Source organism: Staurois parvus, unplaced genomic scaffold (assembly GCF_062004578.1).
Source record: "Staurois parvus isolate SC_StPar_1 unplaced genomic scaffold, SC_StPar_1.0 ptg000548l, whole genome shotgun sequence".
NCBI lineage: Eukaryota > Metazoa > Chordata > Amphibia > Anura > Ranidae > Staurois > Staurois parvus.
Window position 1 is genome coordinate 5,810,421 of NW_028318344.1, and position 24,383 is coordinate 5,834,803.

The 24,383-nt window shown below is 43.4% G+C and overlaps 1 protein-coding gene across 1 annotated transcript in view; it reads left to right on the forward strand.

Annotated features, from left to right (window-relative positions):
- LOC149451141 (beta-2-glycoprotein 1-like) overlaps nt 1-24,383 on the forward strand; it is a 77,347-nt gene that overhangs the window by 43,970 nt on the left and 8,994 nt on the right. The window contains exons 4-7 of the mRNA XM_089690978.1: nt 3,643-3,745; nt 4,376-4,452; nt 19,693-19,872; nt 21,680-21,877. Coding sequence (XP_089547104.1) covers nt 3,643-3,745; nt 4,376-4,452; nt 19,693-19,872; nt 21,680-21,877 — 558 coding nt within the window. The remainder of the gene's footprint in view (nt 1-3,642; nt 3,746-4,375; nt 4,453-19,692; nt 19,873-21,679; nt 21,878-24,383) is intronic.

Sequence of the window (24,383 nt, forward strand, 5' to 3'; positions counted from 1 at the left end):
CTAACAAATATGTCAGACCTCACTAGACTGTTTAGAACAGGGCCGTTTACAACTGGGCCTTATTAGGAATCTTTTGAGAACGTTGAAGTGAAAGTTTATGACATCTTGGACCACGTAAATCCTAACAACATAAGATTATGTATATGGAGGCTTTCTATTTTTTTATTTTTTTTTATTGGTTGAACAAGCGGACTTATTTCTTTTTTCAACCTAAGTAACAACTATGTAATACACAGTTTCTTTCCACTGTTCTTGGCATGTTGGGATTGGTTGATAGCTGTGCTTTCAATCTTGACAGAGAAGTCAGGGGAAGGGCCATGTGGGGGAGAAAATTTTATGAGGTCGGTTTTGGATAGATTAAGTTTGAGGAAGTGGTGCGGCATCCAGGCTGATATATCTGTTAGTAGATAAGTGATGTGTGTGGAGACTGATGGAGTGAGCTGTGGGGTAGAGTGGTAGATTTGGGTGTCATCAGCATAGAAATGGTATTGGAAGCCATAAGAGGTTATCAACTGACCCAAGGTGGAGGTGTAGATGGAAAATAAGGGAGGTCCAAGAACAGAACCTTGGGGGTCCCCAATGGAGAAAAGAAGAGGAGAGGAGGAAGTGAGATTGTAATTGATGCTGAAGGTGCAGTGAGGGTATTTGTGAGGGAACAGGGTCCAGGGGACAAGTGGTTAAGTAGGCATCTTAAAAATTTTTAGAAACCTCCTCTATAGTAGAGGTGTTGAATGAGAGAAGGTAACGATCATACCTGTAGACATGTAGTGATAAGTGGGGGGAGATGTCTGTACAGTGAAGATCTAATCACAAATTGTATCAATCTTATTTTTTAAGTGATTGGCGATCTCTTGGGCAGTGATGGAGGTAGTGGGTGGAGGCATTGAAGGACAAAGTAGAGAGTTAAAGGTAGAGAAGAGTTGGCGGGGACTGGATAAGAAGGTGTTATTAAGAGTGATAAAATAGGTCTACTTGGCAGCGTGGAGGCAGTAATAGTATTTTTGAAAGGTTATATTGGTTGAAATCTTTCTGAGACCTAGTCTTGCACCACAGGCGCTCAAGAGCACAGCTATGTTTTTTCAGACATCTGGTGTTATCTGTTTGCAAAGATTGTAGGGGTCAGGACCTGATTCTGTGTGTAGTGAGGAGAGCAACTGTGTCTAGGACGGATGACAGAGAAATATTATAGACAGAAGTGACTAGGCGGGGGCAGGACAGGGGTGAGATTTTGTCATAGAGTTAGTTAGTAGCAGAGATGTGAAGGGTTAAGGTGGCAGAGGTTTCTATGAGTAACTGTTAGGCAGTTGGAGGGAGAGGAGGTAGAAGACAGGGAGAGAGAAGCTAATAAGGTAGTGATCAGAGAGTAGGAAAGGATTGTTGGTGAGGTTGCGTGGAGTGCATAGGTAGGTGAATACAAAGTCAAGGGTGTTGCCATCAGTGTGGGTAGAAGCATGTATCCATTGCTTCAGGTCAAAAGAGGAGGTTATACTGAGAAATGTAGAAGTAGCAGGAGTGTTAGCATTAACTGGGATGTTGAAGTCTTTTTGTTGGGATTTCAGAAGAGAGAAATTAGGGTAGCCAGGCAGAGAAGTCATCAAGGAAGGTTCATACCAGTCCAGGGGGGCAGTAGATCACAGGAATTCTTAAAGAAATTGGAGAAAATAGAAAATGCAATGTGCCTCAAATGAGGAGAGCGACAGAGAGTGAGGAGGGTGAAGTACCTGAAAGGTGCTATTTGGGTACAAAAGGATTCCCACTCCTCCTCCCTTCTGTCCCCTGGGTCTGGTGGAGTGAGCCCAGAGAGGGCCACAATGGGAAAGGGAAGCAGGTATAGTAGTGTCGGAATCATGGAGCCAGGTTTCCGTGATGGCAAGTAGATTGAAGGTGTTGGCGATAAAGAGGTTGTGGAGAGAGGTAAGTCTGTTACAGATCGGGCATTCTAGAGGGCGCAGAAGAAGGGGAGGCTGGAATTAGAAGAATGTAAACTAAATTGTTTGGATTGCAGCTGCTGCCAGGGGGTGTGGGGTAATGGGAGTATTGGGCAGAGTTAAATAATGGAGGCCCAGAGTTTGGGGATTTATTTCCAGAGGTTAGAAGCAGCAGAGGGGTGAGGGAGGTAATATGGGGGTGCAATTTATATGAAGGTACATGCCCCAACATCCTGGAGGTTTTATTAGCATGTGGGTTTAGAATTAGTAGGAGTTGGTGAGTGCAGTAATAGGGAGAGGACAGACGTAAGGGTGATATTTACAGAATGTGGGGTGGAGAAGAGGGATGAAGGAAGGAGAGTTTAAGGAGAGAGGACAAAACTGTCATAAGGAGTGTAGAGGTGGTTTGGAAAGGAAGGAGAGCTGAATAGGGGAACTTGCAGCTTGTTTGGTGTTTTTCAAAATATTTTCGTGTGGACTTTCACTTTTAAGCTTCAAAAAATGATATAAGGAGGCACTCTGATGGGGAAACCAGATGTAAGGTGGCACTCTGATGGGGGCACCAGATGTAAGGAAGCACTCTGATGGGGAAACCAGATGTAAGGAGGCACTCTGATGGGGAAACCAGATGTAAGGAGGCACTCTGATGGGGGCACCTGGTGTAAGGAGGCACTCTGATGGGGACATCAGGGGTAAGGGGGTATTCTGATGAGGGCAACTGATCTAAGGGGGTACTCTGATGGAACCCGTTACAATATGTAATGTGATTTTTTTTCTCTAATACTTGAAATATGGATGTAATTGGCCTACTTTTATGTTTTATCAGAGAGCTATTTGGACCATAGCAGGATGAAACTTTTAGTGTCCAGACCTCCTTGAATTTGAATTCATTACCCCTGCCCTTGGTAGACATTTTGTGCTCATTCACCTGCAGCAAGACGTATGGTAACAAAGCATCATGCATTTTGGTGCACCATAATTTAAAAAAAAAAAAAAAAGGTTATACCAGTTTAAGAGCCCATTCACACTTCTGTAACTTGTCATGCGACTTTGTGGTCCAAAGTCGCATGGAAAATCACCCCCCCCCCCGTGTTTCCCAATGGGTACCATTCATATCTGTGAGACTTCAAAGTAGTTCATGCTCTACTTTGGTACGACTTTCATGCAACTTGATTGTCATAGACTGCAATGAAAACCCTCAAAAGTTGTATGAAACTTGGAAACTTGCACCTGAATGTTATACAACAGTTGTGAAACAGTTGTCCATTATCATTAATGAAAGCCAAAGTCATATCCAAGTTGCACCCATCCAATGTTGCATCAAAGCTGCGTTAAAGTTGCTTTAAAGTTGCACTCCAATGTCATACAACTTTGGAGTAGTACAAGTGTGAATAGAGCCTTAACATCTATTTGTACTACATTTTTGTTTTTCATTTGTTATGTATACAACAAAAAACATTTTGCTGCGCACTGCTAAAGTGTTCGGGTTTGGCTTGAAGAAAAGGTGGAAACCCTATCTCCACCTTATATTTGTGATTGGTAATGCCATTGAGTTGTTGCCCTTTGTTTATGCTCAAAAATATGAAATGCTTTATTTCTCATCTATATCTATGTTTCACTATGCTATATATTGCTACATCACATTCTGTCATATAGAGGTTTTTTTTTTTTATTAGACATACATTTAAAAAAAAATAGTGTTTTTTTTATGTAGCAATATCTCCTTGTGGTGACCCTCCTGGAATAGAGGATGGCTCTTTTGTGAAGTATGGAAATCCTGTGATGGGGATTAGGGCCAAGTATATATGCAGTCCAGGGTAAGTTGGATTTCTAGTTGATTTGATTACCAGAATCAGTACATACTCTTGTTAGACCCTGTTTACATTATTGTGCATGCAGCTTTTTCATTACACTAAACATGTTATATAGTAACCTAGATCAGTGGAAGTCAACTTGAAAATTATATAGGGTCTCAAGTGCTGCTCCTGGCACTTAACAATAGCAATTTTTTGCGTATTGAGGTGCATTACATCAAATTGGACAACCCATTCAAAATTAATGGGCTGTAATGCACCTGAACACCAAAAGATGTTGGTCTTGCTACATTTTTTGTAATGTACTGTAATGGACACTGAAAAGAAAGCGAGATTAAAGAAAAAACATCATTGGCATCAGTGGCAATAATAATAGCCACCATGATTGGTGTCAGTGGCGATAATAATAGCCTTCAGGAATGATGTCAATGGTTTCAACAGTAACCCGCATCATTGGGGTCAGTGTCCACAATGATAACTCCAACATTGATGTCATTGCTCACAATAACTCCCATCATTGGTGTCAAAAACCACAACGATAAACCCCACAACTCTAATATAGAATATACTGTATATAATATGAAAGAAAACCTTTCCGATACAAATAAATAATCACATTTTCTCCCTGCACAGCTTCAGGCTTGAAGGTCAGGAGGTGACAGAATGCCTTGAAAACAACACATGGACAAATCCTGCTTCTGTTTGCAAAAGTATGTTCTGCATGTTTTGTTGTTTCCCCAAATTAATGAAATATATAATTACATGTGTAGCGCACCCCCGTAGGAAACACAGAATAAATGTACCCTCCGAATCTGACCTAGGGGGTAAAACACCCAATATTCCTACGTTAACCACTCTGACACACCCGTTAAGGAACTAAACAACACCAGTTTAAGTTGAGCTGAGACTATATTGAGAAAAGTAGCTTAAGCCAGGATAACAATCCAGCAACAATCAGCGAAATATAATCTCCCTAACTCTATACAGAGACCTACTATGCTAACAGTGACAGTAGACCAAACATATCTAGGCCCGGATTTTTACCACCAGTAAGTAAATCAGCTTAAACTGTAGCAGGAACACTAAGAGTATGCGATGGCAACCAAATTATAGAAACAAGACTCCTGTGGTTGACTATGCCGCCACAAAGTCCCCCGGAGGTGACCCAATTAAGTTCAAGTCTGCCTGCAGGTCTTTGCAATACACTAAATAATGCGTTTACTTTTCTCCTGTGGGAGGATAAAGCTTGGGTAATTAGACCCGTGGGACTGGGCCAATGGATACTGATATCTAGTAATGTCCTCAAACAAAACAAGCAAAGAAACACTTTAACAGAGGATAGTCCTTGTAAATTGCTGGCTTGGTTGGGGCCCTTAATGATGCACTTCTGACAGAGCTTACTGGTACTCTCCTGATCAAAGTCAGTAGACTGTTAAACAGAACAAACTACTGGGTGCTTATCCCAGAATTGAAATCAGTTACAAATGAGTGGCAAGTTCAGTGTAACTGAACAGTGTAGCTGGGCGAAGGAGGAGGATTATCGATCTAAGAATATTAGAGTTCAAGTAGAAACTCAACAGAGTCAATTTAACTGTTTGCAGATGGCCTGATTAGGTGGTTGGTTTATGGACAGGGATTTATGGTGGTGGATAAAAGTGTCAGTATTTGATTAGAAGAAAAGAAAAATAGGGGGAGGTAGCAACCCTCTCACAGACTTCTCCTTTTCAGGGTGTAAATGTAAAGGCACATGCATTTAGCACATGTTCATCACTATAAGGGGTGTGATTGAATGCTTGGTGTGAATGAATGCTTTTAGGGCAGAGAAGGGATTTGGGGTCTTATTGACCCGAGTTCTTGGTCGCCGTTGCACAGGTGGGTGCAATTTTAAAGCGTGACATGTTTGGTTTCCATTTGCTCGGCATAATGTCATCTTTTAAATTTTACAAAAAATTTTATGTATTTTTTTTTGCCTTAAAATTTGAAAAGTGTGTTTTTCTCCAAAAAAATTGCATTTGAAAAAGCTGTGCAAATACCGCGTGACATAAAAAAAATTGCAAAACCCATCAATTTATTCTCTAGGGCCTCTGCTTTAAAAATATTGATTGTTACATGTAAACATAAAATTGCCATAAAAGGCCTGGTCTAGAAATGGATATCAAAGGTATTGCAAGTGCAGTCCTTTCTATTGTAATTTAATACCTTCTAGTAGGAATGCAAAACCTTATTTTCTAAAGTATCTTTGTCAAGACCTGTCTTTCCTATCCAACCAGATTCAAACTATTGCCAGTTATAATTTTTTTCAGTGGCAATTTGATTCTGTTTTTCTGTTAAGTTATTTAGCCATGTAAAACACACTTTTGATACCTGAGGACTGCAGCCATAAGCCTCACTAGGAGTCTGTTATAAAAACACATCAAGATTGGACTGTAGCCTAGGAGCTTTTGAAGTCGCGACTAAGCTCATGATTATGGATGAACTGAGGTTCTGCCCAAACCTCCTAGAAACTGCCACATGACAGCATGCCACAGTTCCAATCAGATGCAGCTGTGGGGCTCCCCATTCTGCTGACGTACAGTTGTGTTCAAAATAATAGCAGTGTGTTGAAAAAAGTGAATAAAGCTCAAAATCTTTCTAATAGCTTTTATTTCCATACACACAAATGCATTGGGAACACTACACATTCTATTCCAAATCAAAACATGAAGAAAAATATATCAAACTTGTGTTGTTCCTCTAAAAAAATTGAAGAAAAGTGAATATTAGACTGTTCAAAAAAATAGCAGTGTTTGTATTCTTCTTTACAAACTCAAACATTCACTATATAAACTGAAAAATGTTTGAAGATTTTGCTTTCCTTTGAATCACCTAATTAATATTTAGTTGTATAAGCACTGTTTCTGAGAACTGCTGTACATCTGTGTTGCATGGAGACAACCAACTTCTGGCACCTGTGAACATGTATTCCAGCCCAGGATGATTGGACTACATTCCACAGTTCTTCTCTATTTCTTGATTTTGCCTCAGAAACTGCATTTTTTATGTCACCCCACAAGTTTTCTATTGGATTAAGATCTGGGAATTGGGCTGGCCACTCCATAATGTCAATCTTGTTGGTCTGGAACCAAAATGTTGCACATTTACTGGTGTGTTTGGGGTCGTTGTCTTGTTGGAACACCCATTTCAAGGGCATTTCCTCTTCAGCATAAGGCAGCATGATCTCTTCAAGTATTCTGATGTATTCAAACTGATCCATGATCCCTGGTATGCGATAAATAGGCCCAACACCGTAGTATGAGAAACATCCCCATATCATGATGCTTGCGCAACCATGCTTCACTGTCTTCACAGTGTACTGTGGCTTGTTTGGGGGTCGTCTGACAAACTGCCTCTGGCCACTAGACCCAAAAAGAACAATCTTACTTTCATCAGTCCACAAAATGTTGCGCCATTTCTCTTTAGGCCAGTCAATGTGCTCTTTGGCAAATTGTAACCTCTTCAGCACGTCTTTTTTTCAACAGTGGGACTTTGCGGGGGCTTCTTGGAGATAGCTTGGCTTCACATAGGCGTCTTCTAATTGCAACAGTACTCACACGTAACTTTAGACCTTCTTTGATCTTCCTGGAGCTGATTGTTGGCTGAGTCCTTGCCATTTTGGCTATTCTTCTACCCATTCGAATGGTAGTTTTTCGCTTTCTTCCACGTCTTTCAGGTTTTGGTTGCCATTTTAAAGCATTTGTGATCAGCTTATCATTTTCTGCACTTCTTTGTATGTTTTCCCCTCTCCAATCAACTTTTTAATCAAGGTACACTGTTCTTCTGAACAATGTCTGGAACTACCCATTTTCCTCAGAATTTCAGAGAGAAATGCACTGTAACCATCATGTACAACATTTGCTGCCTTCCTTCCTTAAAAAAAGGCAATAATTGTCAGCTGTTTGAATGAATGAACTCACTAATAGAACTCCACACTGCTATTATTTTGAACATGCCCCTTTCAATTAGTGATTCAATTACACAGAATCAGCAGCATGCATGTCATGACTGTTGGGTCTGTTGGATTTCTATTACTCTTCTACACCTGCTAGTAAATTATTTGCCACGTAGAAATATCTTTTCTACCAAAAACAGTGATTGATCAGGTTAGTGATGTCTGACTGCTATTATTTTGAACACAACTGTACGTAACAAAGGGGAAGGGAAGCTGATGACATTATTGACCTAATATGGCTGGCCACATGACCATATTTGATCACTTACATTGTCTAAATATGGCCATCTTGCTGTGTTTGCTCAATGATGCCACTAACATCCCCAGACCCAGTTTGGATGGATCATTAGCTCATCCCTACTCATGATGACAAATTAGACTCAATTTACAAAGATAACACACAACAAAAGGTTTACAATTTTTTTGGTTATCGCAAACCTTTTTTTTTTTTTAGATAGTTTCAATAAAAATTGAAATGTAGAGTCACAAGTCTAAAATAGAAGATCAGTATCGCTGTTCAAAACCTTTATGAACTGAGAATATTTGGTATTATATCTATGTGTAGTAGGACCAACATTGGTGCTGATAGTTGCATGTGGTAAATACCTGTAATGATACCATTGAAAGTACTAACTTTCTATATTTCACATTATATTTCTTTTTATTGACACAATGTATAATTAGGGAACATTTAATTAATCCCATGATTTAAATCCTCTTAATAAAAACAGTTGCTGCTGCAGTTCAAGGACCCCTGGCATAAGGTTGCCATTTGTTCGCATTTCCCAAGAAAGTCCCTATTTTCAGGGGTCTCTCCCTGGGAAACAAATGTCTTTGGCACATCCCGGCTGCAAGGCAAGTATAAACATTATACCGTGCAGGTGCCTCATCTACCCCAGCATGGTGCTGCTGAACTATGTAGTTAGTTGCACGTAGGCAGGTGCAGTCTTCTTTCTCCACTGCAGCTTTCACTCAACTACAGCAAGCATTGCAAGAGGACAGGAAATCAGGAGGAACCTGTTCCTCCATGGTTTCCTGGGTTATGGAGGAAGCAATCCGGTTGGATGGTGCCACCCCATGTGACTGGTTGCCATCTTGGGTCAAGCAGAGTCTATTTAAGGGACAGGTTACCTGTCTGTCAGGGAAAGTGAAAGGTTCCAGACAGGGGCAGACTGACAACTCATGGGGCCCCCGGACAATAGGGGATCATGGGGCCCCTGTGTCCTTGCCCAAACTCAAAAAAGCCTATGAAAAAGGTACCAGTGGCATCTCATGGGGCCCCCTACTGACCCCAGGCCCTCGGGCAGTGCCCGAGTTTCCAAATGGTCAGTACACCCCTGGTTGCAGACAAGTAGGGACAGGATAGGGGCGCTGCTATCCTTTCCAGAAATCCTCCAAATTGGGTACAGACCAGCCAGGCCACATTCCACTCTCAGAAACAGATGCTGTCGGCACAACAGGACCTGCTGTGCTCTGCATTACTATTCAGAACTGCGATTGTTCCCAGTTGAGTGTCCTTTGCTGCTGCTGCACCACACTGCATCCACCCACATGCACATACACACTAGTATTTGTACATTGTTATTTTGTAGTGGCTGAGGCATCTGCACAGTGTAGTGTTTACACTGCACTGCCTGGCAGCCTGGGACATACTGAGGACAAGGAGAAATATGGGGGACTCACACTCCACTGGGATTCATCTGACTTACTTACTCCTGACCTCTGTTCTCCATGTGATATTTACTCCTGACCTCTGCACTCTGTACATCACCCCTGCACTGCATTCCTCACTTACTTCTAGGACCTGCACTCTGTATATCAACTTACTTTTGAACACTGTGCATCACTTATTGCTGACCCCTGCACTCTATGTGTTACTTTCTCCCAACCTTTGCTCACTTTGCATTACTTCCCCATAATTTCTGCACTCTGTGCATCACTTACTCATTATTTCTGCCCTCTGTAGCACTTACTCCTAACCTCTGCACTCTTTGTGTCACTTATTCCTGACCCATGTACACTGTGCATCACTTACTCCTGATCTCTACTCTCTGTGAGTTGCTTACCCCGGACCTCTGCACTTTGTGCATTATGGACTCCCTACATCTGCACCCTGTGTACATAGGTAACAGAAAAAATATTATGAACACTATTCTTTTAAGAAATAGTATTATTGTATATGTAGCAGAATACAGTATTTTTTGTGTTGAGTAGGGAGCCATCTATTGGGAATTCACTGCAATTTCACTTCTTTTTATTATTCCTTTCAACAAGAATAGGGAGGGTCTTGTAGTTTTGTTAATAAAGATTTTTCATAAACCACTGCAGAGCCATTTTAGTGTCCTGAAGAACACCAGTGAAGGTCCCTTATATTCTCCCTTTGATACACATATGCTTGTAAGTCTATTTATCATTTGTTAAAGTTATGGTATATCTAGATTGCATTTCAATGTGTTTAATGTGATTTGTAGGTAGCTGTTTGCAAGAAATGTGTTCATTGTATGAATTTGCAAATAACACATTGTATTGTAACTTCAGTTTATGTGGTTGTATGTCAGTTTTAAATAACTATTCACAGGAGTAAATTCAGTTTTGGAATGAAACACAATGCTGCTTCTGTCAGTTTTGTTAGCTAGCTGTTGACTAACCGTTCGTAGGACAGCATACATATTAAATATATTCCAGAAAATGGCAGATAAAATATGGAATATTAATAAATGACTTTGGGGACATTACATTTTGTATTAAAAAATATTGCAAGTCCAGAAAATGTACAGATAGTATACAACAATGAAAGTACAAGTGGTAAATAGACATTTGTATGTAGGGTGTGTATGTATGTATGTATATATATATATATATATATATATACAGTGGAGGAAATAAGTATTTGATCCCTTGCTGATTTTGAATGTTTGCCCACTCACAAAGAAATGATCAGTCTAAAAATCGAATGGTAGGTGTATTGTAACACTGAGAGACAGAATAGCAACAAAAAATTCAAAAGAAATGCATGTCTAACAAATTATGCCCTGATTTGCATGTTCATGAGGGAAATAAGTATTTTTTGATCCCCTATCATTCAGGATTTCTGGCTACCAGGTGTCTTTCATACAGGTAACAAGCTGAGATTAGAATCAGTCTCTTCAAGGGAGTGCTGCTAATCTCATTTTGTTACCTATATAAAAGACACCTGTCCACAGGAGCAATCATACAATCAGATTCCAAACTCTCCACCATGGCAAAGACCAAAAAGCTGTCCAAGGATGTCAGGGCCAAGATTGTAGACATACACAAGGCTGGACTGGGCTAACAAACTATCGCCAAGCAGCTTAGTGAGAAGGTGACAACAGTTGGTGCAATCATTCGCAAATGGAAGAAATACAAAACAACTGTCAGTCTCCCTAGGTCTGGTGCACCATGCAAGATCTCACCTCATGGAGTGTCAATGATCATGAGAACAGTGAGGAATCATCCCACGAGTACACGTGAGGATCTTGTCAATGATCTCCAGGCAGCTGGGACCACAGTCACCAAGAAAACAATTGGTAACACACTATGCCGACAAGGATTGAAATCCTGCAGTGCCTGCAAGGTCCCTCTGCTCAAGAAAGCACATGTCTAGGCCCGTCTGAAGTTTGCCACTGAACATCTGAATGATGCTGAGGATGACTGGTTGAAAGTGTTGTGGTCAGATGAGACAAAAATCGAGCTCTTTGGCATCAACTCAACTCACCGTGTTTGTAGGAGGAGGAATGCTGCCTATGACCCCAAGAACACCATCCCAACTGTCAAACATGGTGGTGGAAACATTCTGCTTTGGGGGTGATTTTCTGCTAAGGGGACAGGACAACTGCATCACATCAAAGGGACGATGGACGGGGCAATGTGCCATCAAATCATGGGTGAGAACCCTCTTTCCTCAGCCAGGGCATCGAAAATGGGTCATGGATGGGTGTTCCAGCAAGACAATGACCCAAAACACACGGCCAAGGAAACAAAGGAGTGGCTCAAGAAAAAGCACATTAAGGTCCTGGAGTGGCCTAGCCAGTCTCCAGACCTTAATCCGATTGAAAATCTGTGGAGGGAGCTGAAAGTTCGAGTTGCCAAACGTCAGCCACCAAACCTTAATGACTTGGAGAAGATCTACTAAGAGGAGTGGGCCAAAATCCCTCCTGAGATGTGTGCAAACCTGGTGGCCAACTACAGGAAATGTCTGACCTCTGTGATTGCCAATAAGGGATTTGCCACCAAGTACTAAGTCACGTTTTGTGAAGGGGATCAAATACTTATTTCCCTCATGAACATGCAAATTAGTGCATAATTTGTTAGACATGCATTTCTTTTGAATTTTTTGTTGCTATTCTGCCTGTTACAATACACCTACCATTCGATTTTTAGATTGATCATTTCTTTGTGAGTGGGCAAACATTCAAAATCAGCAGGGGATCAAATACTTATTTCCTTCACTGTGTATATATATATATATATATATATATATATATATATATATATATATATATATGGACCACATGTTCTCTTGGTAGTCACAATAAAATTTAAATATTATGGGTTGTAGCACTGCACAAACTTTTGCCGCTATATAAATCCTGTAGTGTAATAATAATAGGTTAACCTGGTGATAACTACCTGAATTAATTTAGCATTGTTGTCCAAATGTTTGCAGTTTGCATCAAATAAAGCATCACAATATAGAAGTTGTAATGAACATAAGTTAACAATGGACGAGTGCCTGACAATAAATTTGGACAACAAATCCAATACAAGTATTGTTTGATTGTTGATTGTTCCTGTTAGTAAGCTGAGAGTCGTGATTGGCCTGCACCGGTTTTGGGCATCAAGGAAGATCAAGCCCTGGTTCACAGTGGTGTGACTTGTCATGTGATCTGACAGTTCCAAATCGCATGACAAGTCACACCCTATTAGTGCCTATGGAACCGTTCAAATCGGTGCGATTCTGACTTTGCAATGCCACACTGATTTTGAAAAAAAGGTTCCTGCACTATTTTTGCCGATTTCGTGTGCAACTTGCACACCCGGTCATGAAGTTGCACAGATGTCAGGCAAGTCACACATGAAATCACACTGGCCAGCGGGTTTGAAGTTGCACGATTTCAAAGTTCCATTCAATGTGAACCAGGGCTTAAGGTTGAGTTATAGTGTGAGGTGTCCCATGGGAGCCATACTTGGGTGAATTGGGCAACTTTAATCTGTATTCTGTCTTCTTATTTCTAAAATACTGTTTTTAAAGTGTAACTAAAGCATAGCAATAAAAATCTCATATTTACTGCCTTTTCATCTAATAAATATACAGTACATACAGAAGCATTTATATCAGCGGTTCTCAACCTGGGGGTCGCGACCCCTTTGGGGGTCGAACGACCATTTCCCAGGGGTCGCCTAAGACCATCGGAAAACATATTTCCGATGGTCTTAGGAACCGAGACACCGCTGCTCTGTCTCGCGATCTGTGGGCGGGATGATATGCTGCTCCTGTAACCTGGCCACACCTCCGGGATCACTCAACAGCTCCGCCTCCTCGCCGCTGATTGGCCACCGGAACTGTAGCTCAGGAGAGGCACACAGGCGGCCAATCACCGGCGAGGAGGTGGAGCTTGGAGAGGAGGAGCCGAGCGGCAGAGCGCGCAGATCGAAGAAGATCGAGGGAGCTGCAGGACCGAGTGAAGAGGAGAGCGGCCAGAGAAGGAAGACAGCTGACAGGTAAGTGCAAATTTTGCTTCTGCAGGCTGTAGATGGGAGAGGGAGAGAGCGAGCCCAGGCTGGAGCAGGGGTCAGCAAGGTAAGTATCATTGGTGTCAGTGGGAGGAATACTGCCCCATCATTTGTGTCACTAATACCAACGATGGGGCACTATTCCTCCCCCCACTGACACCAACGATGGGGCACTATTCCTCCCCCCACTGACACCAATGATAGGCACTATTCCTCCCCCCACTGACACCAACGATGGGGCACTATTCCTCCCACTGACACCAACGATGGGGCACTATTCCTCCCCCCACTGACACCAACGATGGGGCACTATTCCTCCCCCCACTGACACCAACGATGGGGCACTATTCCTCCCCCCACTGACACCAACGATGGGGCACTATTCCTCCCCCCACTGACACCAACGATGGGGCACTATTCCTCCCCCCACTGACATCAACGATGGGGCACTATTCCTCCCCCCACTGACACCAACGATGGGGCACTATTCCTCCCCCCACTGACACCAACGATGGGGCACTATTCCTCCCCCCACTGACACCAACGATGGGGCACTATTCCTCCCCCCACTGACACCAACGATGGGGCACTATTCCTCCCCCCACTGACACCAATGATAGGCACTATTCCTCCCCCCACTGACACCAACGATGGGGCACTATTCCTCCCCCCACTGACACCAATGATAGGCACTATTCCTCCCACTGACACCAATGATAGGCACTATTCCTCCCCCCACTGACACAAACGATGGGGCACTATTCCTCCCCCCACTGACACCAATGATAGGCACTATTCCTCCCACTGACACCAATGATAGGCACTATTCCTCCCCCCACTGACACCAACGATGGGGCACTATTCCTCCCCCCACTGACACCAACGATGGGGCACTATTCCTCCCCCCACTGACACCAATGATAGGCACTATTCCTTCCACTGACATCAATGATGGGGCACTATTCCTCCCACTGATACCAATGATGAAGCACTATTCCTCCCACTGATACCAATGATGGGGCACTATTCCTCCCACTGACACCAATGATGGGGCACTATTCCTCCCACTGACACCAATGATGGGGCACTATTCCTCCCACTGACACCAATGATGGGGCACTATTCCTCCCACTGACACCAATGATGGGACACTATTCCTCCCACTGACACCAATGATGGGACACTATTCCTCCCACTGATACCAATGATAGGCACTATTCCTCCCCCCACTGACACAAACGATGGGGCACTATTCCTCCCCCCACTGACACCAATGATAGGCACTATTCCTCCCACTGACACCAATGATAGGCACTATTCCTCCCCCCACTGACACCAACGATGGGGCACTATTCCTCCCCCCACTGACACCAACGATGGGGCACTATTCCTCCCCCCACTGACACCAATGATAGGCACTATTCCTTCCACTGACATCAATGATGGGGCACTATTCCTCCCACTGATACCAATGATGAAGCACTATTCCTCCCACTGATACCAATGATGGGGCACTATTCCTCCCACTGACACCAATGATGGGGCACTATTCCTCCCACTGACACCAATGATGGGGCACTATTCCTCCCACTGACACCAATGATGGGGCACTATTCCTCCCACTGACACCAATGATGGGACACTATTCCTCCCACTGACACCAATGATGGGACACTATTCCTCCCACTGATACCAATGATGGGGCACTATTCCTCCCACTGACACCAATGATGGGACACTATTCCTCCCACTGACACCAATGATGGAGCACTATTCCCCCCACTGACACCAATGATGGGGCACTATTCCTCCCACTGACACCAATGATGGGGCACTATTCCTCCCACTGATACCAACGATGGGGCACTATTCCTCCCACTGACACCAACGATGGGGCACTATTCCTCCCACTGATACCAACGATGGGACACTATTCCTCCCACTGACATCAGTGATGGGGCGCTAGTCCTCCCACTGATACCAATGATGGGGCACTATTCCTCCCACTGATACCAATGATGGGGCACTATTCCTCCCACTGACACCAATGGCGGGACACTATTCCTCCCACTGATACCAACGATGGGACACTATTCCTCCCACTGACATCAGTGATGGGACACTATTCCTCCCACTGACACCAATGATGGGGCACTATTCCTCCCACTGACACCAATGATGGGGCAATATTCCTCCCACTGATACCAATGATGGGACACTATTCCTCCCACTGATACCAACGATGGGGCACTATTCCTCCCCCCACTGACACCAATGATAGGCACTATTCCTTCCACTGACATCAATGATGGGGCACTATTCCTCCCACTGATACCAATGATGAAGCACTATTCCTCCCACTGATACCAATGATGGGGCACTATTCCTCCCACTGACACCAATGATGGGGCACTATTCCTCCCACTGACACCAATGATGGGGCACTATTCCTCCCACTGACACCAATGATGGGGCACTATTCCTCCCACTGACACCAATGATGGGACACTATTCCTCCCACTGACACCAATGATGGGACACTATTCCTCCCACTGATACCAATGATGGGGCACTATTCCTCCCACTGACACCAATGATGGGACACTATTCCTCCCACTGACACCAATGATGGAGCACTATTCCCCCCACTGACACCAATGATGGGGCACTATTCCTCCCACTGACACCAATGATGGGGCACTATTCCTCCCACTGATACCAACGATGGGGCACTATTCCTCCCACTGACACCAACGATGGGGCACTATTCCTCCCACTGATACCAACGATGGGACACTATTCCTCCCACTGACATCAGTGATGGGGCGCTAGTCCTCCCACTGATACCAATGATGGGGCACTATTCCTCCCACTGATACCAATGATGGGGCACTATTCCTCCCACTGACACCAATGGCGGGACACTATTCCTCCCACTGATACCAACGATGGGACACTATTCCTCCCACTGACATCAGTGATGGGACACTATTCCTCCCACTGACACCAATGATGGGGCACTATTCCTCCCACTGACACCAATGATGGGGCAATATTCCTCCCACTGATACCAATGATGGGACACTATTCCTCCCACTGATACCAACGATGGGACACTATTCCTCCCACTGATACCAATGATGGGGCGCTAGTCCTCCCACTGATACCAATGATGGGGCACTATTCCTCCCACTGACACCAATGGCGGGACACTATTCCTCCCACTGATACCAACGATGGGACACTATTCCTCCCACTGACATCAGTGATGGGGCACTATTCCTCCCACTGACACCAATGATGGGGCACTATTCCTCCCACTGACACCAATGATGGGGCAATATTCCTCCCACTGATACCAATGATGGGACACTATTCCTCCCACTGATACCAACGATGGGACACTATTCCTCCCACTGATACCAATGATGGGGCACTATTTCTCCCACTGCAAAATTACAGTTCTGAAGTAGCAACGAAAATAATTTTATGGTTGGGGGTCACCACAACATGAGGAACTGTATTAAGGGGTCGCGGCGTTAGAAAGGTTGAGAACCACTGATTTATATGCATTCATATATATCTGTCTGTCAAAAAAACCTGTTGATCTTGACAAAAATTCTAAATAGTTTTTTGTTCTTTGCAAACTTCCTATGCTATCCTAGAGAGTGTATTTAACCCTTCTAATTTTTATAATGGACTACAGAATTATTAGCCTTTATGTTGTAGAGATCTGAAAGTGATATTGTTGAGTAGATTAGCCAAGGACATTAGGCAGGTTTGATGCCACTCAGACCACAAAAATGCTGTGTGCTGTCAACCCACAAGGAGGCATAAGAGTTTGTATTGAAGGGTTTTTAAAGGGATAAAACATGAATCCACAAAATCAAATGCGTGAGTACAAGTAGTTCCTCACTAGTTGAAAAAAAAAACAGTTTTACTTGGGAGGGACAGGCCCAACTGGTATCAGCAGCTCTGGCTATGCACAAGACAGGAACACCTAGAAACAATCCAAGTAGGCCTGTCCTGCAATTGTATTCAGCAAGGCAGCAAACACAATTTCAAATTAAGATGGCTTTGTACAGCAAGTAAGGCTGGCCACACATTATACAATTATCTTCCAATTTTCTGCCCAGTTTCCTTTAGATTTACCTTCAACTGTGTAGTGCAAGGGCCTGCCTAATTGGATACAACTGAAAGTGTTGTTTAGGTTTTTCCTCCTATTACATGGTTTTTGGTAAATCTAAACCAAAAATCTCCAGATAATTGTATAATGTATGGCCAGGCTAAATAGCATGAAAAAATACCTGCTCATCCAAACTACTAACTAAACGCAGGTCTGTTCCTGACTAATAGAGTGCCCCCTAATGGTTCCCCAAAGCAAACAGGCAGCACTTATACCTTCTGTAAGCAGTCAGCCTATTCACCCAGAAGCTGTCTTACACAGCAGAGAAAGCGAAAGACAGACCTGAGTATCAGTCAACTTGAAAATATAAAGGCCTTTGGTTTGGCTACTAGCTACGATGTAGATCAAGCAATGGAGGCTTTATTGCAACCCAAGCTGTTAGAGGCCTCTGGACTTCAGGACCCAAAATAGAACATAAAGCAGAGCTTCACCCAAAAGGGGAAGTTCTGCTTTAAGGCTTTGTCCCCCGCACCCCGTTAAGGATTGGCACCTTTGGGGAGCAGGGAAGGGGGTACCCCGAATTTGACAAGTACCCACTTCCTTTGCGATCACCTAGGCCAGGGGTGGGCAAACTGCGGCTCTCCAGCTGTTGTGGAACTACATTTCCCATGAGGCATTGCAACATTACAAAACTGACTGTTACAGCTATGACTTGCAGAGGCATGATGGAACTTGTAGTCCTGCAACAGCTGGAGAGCCACAGTTTGCCCACCCCTGACCTAGGCGATTGAAAGCAGAAGTTGTCCTCCCCCCCTAGGTCCCATAAGACTACGGGATCATTCACTTGCACATGCGCAGTGGGCACCTGGCTGCGAAGCTGTCACAGCCGGGTGCCCACACTGAAGATGCCGGCGCAGAGAGACAGGATGGTTGGTCAACCTGGCCGGTGTGAGGACACCGTGGGATCGAGGGACAGGCGAGTGTCCATTTTTTAAAAGTCATCAGCTACAGTTTTTGTAGTTGCTGACTTTATTTCTTTTAATTCCAACTGGACCTCTGCTTTAAGATTCTGAGTAAACAAAAGGTTTGTTTTCCCCACATCAACCAAAAACCCTGTAGATTATCTCTATGTGTATGTGAGAAACCTAAGTGACACATATACACCATTCACAATCCATGCAGATGCAGTATGTATGAGTTGTTTTAGCAGGAAAATCATTTTTATTACTGTACATATAGTTCTGAGATTTACACAACTATGCTATGCAGGGCAGAAGACTTTTTTCTGTTGCTGTTACGTAACACTTACAGGTCTTGACCCTTTCTTAGCCAGTGACTGGACGGTGAAAAGAGAAGCAGCAGACTGATGAGCTCACCTCTATGTCACTCTGCTCTCTACTCCTATCAGCTTTCTTCTTGTTAGCTCATTAACATCACAGCCCAATTAACTGGCTCATTGCGGTGCTTCGCTTTCTGCCTGTATGTGTCCTGCTTTACAGGGGATTGCAAGAGACTGATATAAAGTAAAAGGCATACTCAGACTGCTTGCATTAAAAAATAATAAATTTACCCTTTAACACCCCCTCCCAGCCTTTAAGTGTCCCATTAACTTTAATGCAAAATCAGGTCCCTTTGACTTCAATGCAAAAATGTCCCCTATTGACTTCAATGCAAAAACAGCTCTAATTAATTTTAACTTTTTATATATATTTGACTTTATTTTCTGTCTTATTTTAGTTTGTTACTTTCAATAAAAGTTATTTTACTCTACTGGATCATATTTTTAAATTCATATTTATTTAAATTCATGATATTAATTAAAAAGTTAAATATGATACAATTTATGTATAAAAATATATTTAAAATAACTGTCCATTTCAGTTTTCAGCCAAGTGCATCCTGAATTTTTCTGTTTCTGTCCAGAATTTTAATTTTGGCGCTTGTACCATTAACAATGCACATTTTCTACTACCAAAAATCTGTAAATTTCTACTAAAAATTAAATACTTTGGACAGGTATGTTTGCACCATTTGTCTGCCAGTATGATCTGCCTTAACTGCCCTAACTGGTTTTTTTTTCAGAAATATATTGCCCTCCTCCTCCAGAAATCAATGAAGGTATCCTTGTGGCAGTGAAGAAAAAAGAATATGAAATCTCTGAAGTAATATATTATATGTGCAAGAAAAACTTTATTATAGATGGATCACACAGTGTAAGCTGCTTGGCCAATGGGCAGTGGTCTGAAGGCCCAGCCTGTAGAGGTAAGGTATACAATTTTGTGGACTGCAATTAATCTACTAAAGTGTACTGCCGTATGCAATGCAGGTTGACTATCTAGTGCAGAAATCCATAGTCAGGCCTTAAAATGTAAGTGGATTTAAACACTTGTTGTGTTATATGATACTAATGATCATGAAAACCATTGAAGACTAATATATTTCCATTAAACTGTAAATTTTACAGTATAAGATAGAGTTTCAATTTGTAATACCTGTTGCTTATGTAGCACCCTCTTAGTTAGCTAGAGGACGCTCTAGCTCTGTTATTGGGCAGGAGGGCTGAGTAGCAGCCTGGGTGCAATAGCTAGCAGGGTCAAATTGTGGTCAGAGCTGAGAGGCTGTGCAGACCAGCCCTCTGGAATTTCCCCCTGTTCTACAACTTTGGAGAAAGGTCTAGAAGCAGTGGTGGATTTGAGGAGTTGCTGGTCTTTACTCTTAGAGGATTCTAGCCAATCCCCAACAGGAGGCTTGGCAAGGGTCCAGGACAACCTTTAAGAGTAACTCTGCCTGTTCAGCTGCAGGAGAGTTCGGGTGGAAGAGAGAGAAGGATGTGAGGCTGTATGCAGGAGCCTGTGACGGGGCCCAGATGGAGAGGGGCTCATCTGCAGGCAGAGGATCTTGGAAGGAGGAAAGTTCAGGACTTCACCGGCCCGCTGAGAGAGGACCACCTGTGAAGCAGTGAAGGAGCAGCCCAGCTAGAAGGCTTGGTAGCAGCCACTGACCCACCAGTGGCAAAGGAGAAGATCTGAGTGAGTAGACCTGCACCCCCCGAGCCAGATAGGGGAAGGAACACTCTGGTGGGAAACCAGATTAGCCATGACCTGGGACTCTCTTCTCGTCTTAAAATGACAGGCACTGAATTCCCTGCTCAGGGATTCCTCCAGGCAGCCAGATAGAGGGGAGTCTGGGCTGGTAAATCAGGAGAGGCTGGCTAGCTCTCCAGAAGAGGATCTATTTCTCTACAGACTTGTAAATAGTTTCAGTAAGTTTGTCCTCAATTCCAGTTCCATTGCGCATCACATACACCCCTTACCCCATCAAAGTTTTATCATCCCCTAATAAAACATCAAAACAAGTTCAAGGACTGGTCACTGTCTCCTGGATGCAAGTCTGAATGGAAAATCCGTGTTGCCTGGCTGTGCAGGACTATAGGGGGACCCAAATCTTGTGCAGTTCCTAAGGAGGTAGTGCTACACTTAATATACTTGAAAGTAAATATAGAACCCAAATTGATGACCTCTGATCTAGTCCACTTACTGGCTATAGCCAGTTATGATTATTCATATTTCCCCCAGCCATCCCAGTAGGAGGTTCAAGACACTGGGGCATGTGGAGAGAATATAGATATTTGGGGAGGCCATGTGCTAGCTATCTTGCCTCAGGCTAAGGCCTGAGGAGTTGCTGCTGGGGTGTCTATGCTGCTAGGACCAAAAGCCTGTTAGAGGCCTAGCATGTGCTGGATATACAGCTCTACACATTTGGCCTAGGAGATTCACCAGCTGGGAAAGCTGCCATCTCTGAAGGCTTAGTTGTTGATCTACATTGATGCTCATCAGGGTCCCAGCTATAAATCATTTGATGGTTAAAACAGGTCCCATGTATGTATTTCAATAGTTTGCATAGCTGTTTGCCTGTTTTCATCATCTAGGGTTCCATTTTGGTTAAAAGAAATTATGTAATCTATCCTATATTATAAATGCTACCTTAGCTTCCAGTAATGCCTAACTATCCAGAATATTGTCTGCATTCTTATGTGTACTGTGATGTTTGATCATTGCTTTTCGTACAGCTAGGTGTAAAGTGCCAGTGCAACGAAGCCGGGTCATCTACAAAGGGAGAAAGGTGTGGGTCACAGAGATTGAAGAAGGTCTAGTGCATCACGCCGAGACTGTTACATTTTTCTGCCGAAATACTACCCAAGCCTGCAGCTACACAGCCTCTTCCAAGTGTTATGATAGTGTTCTTTCCCCTCCTGACTGCTATGAGGGTAAGCTATGTGTGAACTTCATTTCATTGCTAGCATACAAACTTATTTAATAAATTATTGCTATCAGCAGTGAATCAAACTCCAGCAATATGTACAAAATCCCATATCCACTAGTTTGAGTTCACCTTTCACCCTTCATGAAGTAAGAGCAATCAGAGTAGTGAAGGGGGATTTCTTGTATATTATAAAGCAGCTCCAGATTGTCAGGAATAAAATATTGGCCAGTTACTATGATTTTAGCAGATTTCATTGCAGATATTTAACTGCCAATGCTCAGTAGATACTGCAATAGGCTATGGCAGCAACTGCTTCAAACAGACTGCTAAACAGAAGGGTCTGCCTGTTAAAACCACAAGATCAGGTCCAGTAGGAAGAGTATAACAGCTGCATCTCTGTGTCTTCTGTAGACTTGCAATGACTTTGGCTAGTATATCTCCAAGGACGGAAGGTTCACTGTATCAACACTAAGTGCTGGGAATGCCTTAGATGTTACTACAAATGCTGTGCAGACTCCCAGGAAAAGCATTGAGCCAATCACATGGGCAGGGGATGACATATCTGGGGATGTTCTCTACACTTTGTACAGACCAGTATTGCCGTGGTTGGAAGGATGCGACATTTGATGTTTTCCCAGTTTTACAGAATCAAAAGTGGCTGCAGATTAACCTGGAATGGCAGTTTTTAGGGGGTGCTATAATGGCTTGGGGTTGGTTTTATGTACAATTTCAAGGCAATGAGCAGGGGCGTACCTACAGAGGTTGCAACTGCGACCCAGCCCCATGTTGCAGGGGGCCTGTGAGCCCACCTGGAATTAGGAGCAGTGTGGGCAGCTCCATATAGAGGAATAAATCTCGCCATTTTCCTCCTGAAGCTGCTCAATACCTGCAAGAGGGAGAGGAAGAGAAGAGGCCATTCCATGGCTGCAGAAGGAAAATGGAGAGATTGATTCCTCTATATGCAGCCGCCCCATCGCTCCTCTTATCCAGCTTTCCCCCCCCGTGCTCTCCACCCCTCATGCTCTCCAGCCCCCCCGTGCTATTCAGCCCACCATGATCTCCGGGCCCCCCTGTGCTCTCTGCCTCCCATTATCATTCCCCCCTCCCTTCTCCCTCCGGTTGCTACTGGGGATCTGTCAGGATGGAGAGCGGGGAAAGGGCCAGTGAATGTTTCACTTACTAGCCCCTTCTTTTTCTGAATGGAAAGTCATTGATATGTACTGATCACTGACTCTGTCCATTCATAACTGAAACACAGTAAACTGGTGTTTACCGTGCTTCAGTTTACTGTATGAATGATCGGGAAGCTCTGTACACAGCTATTCCTGTCCATTCATTCTGTCCTGCTGAGGCCACAGATAAGAAGATTGAGGGCTATGTCCTCAATCTCCTTTCTGTGTCTCAAAGGTCTGCTTAGACCCCTGATGTCTCATCAAACCCCCCAACAGGGCTCCTAAATAAGATTGTAAAAAATAGTTGAAAAAGTAATATTGTAAAAAATAAATTAAAAAAAGTAAAAAAAAAAAAAAACACTGACACCAGTGGTGGAGCTACCGGGGTCATAAAGGTGGCACTTGCGACTGGACACTAGTGTTCCACCACCGGGCTCAAAGTGAAGGGCCCCGATTGGGGGTCAGGGGGGCCCTTCATGGTTTCTTGCACTGGGGTCCTGAAGATTATAGTTACACCACTGGCAATGAGTGTTCAAACAGATGGTTTAGATATTTTTTTAACAATTCCATATAATTTATTTTAAAATTTAATTTAATAATAGTACCTATGACAAGTTTTTCAAACCAGAATGGATGTATAGAGACATAGAGAAGCAGTAGATTTTTGTAGACTGTTTCTCTCTAGTCATAAGTCTGTATGGAAACGTGCATATTAGGGAGAAATTCCGCCAACTCATTCAGCTGTGGGTGTAATCTAAGCTTCTATAATAAAGCTCTGTAAACAGCAGGCTTTTTCCTGCAAAACATTTAGACCTCATTCACATGAGACATTTGAGGCTACCTGCATGCAGCTCAGCATGGATACAGGGGTAAAAACAAATGCATCAATCACATAGCATGGATGCCAGCACCCGTGTAAATGATACCCTAAATTGGTTCTTCACTCTGGTAAAAAAAAATTAAATGTCAACAGCTACAAATAGTGTAGCTGCTGACTTTTAATAAAAGAACACTTACATAGCTTTTCAGGAATTCAGCGCTGTCCTCACCCGGGCTAGTTCTTCACTAGTTTTTGCGCCTGTATCTTTATTGTGCGACGCCAGCTGTGACAGCTTGCAGCTTCACAGCCAGCTTCCTACTGCACATGCTTGAGCCGCACTACACTTTGTGAATCGTCCTGCAGCTTGCTGGGTGAAGAGAGTAAGAAGAAAGTAAAGAGGATATCACACTACTATGACTAGCACAATTATAAATGTTCTGTACACACTGCCGTTCAGAACCAGGAAGAAAACTGCAGACTGGTTAGGAATGGAGAAATGCATTGTACTGTAATGAATC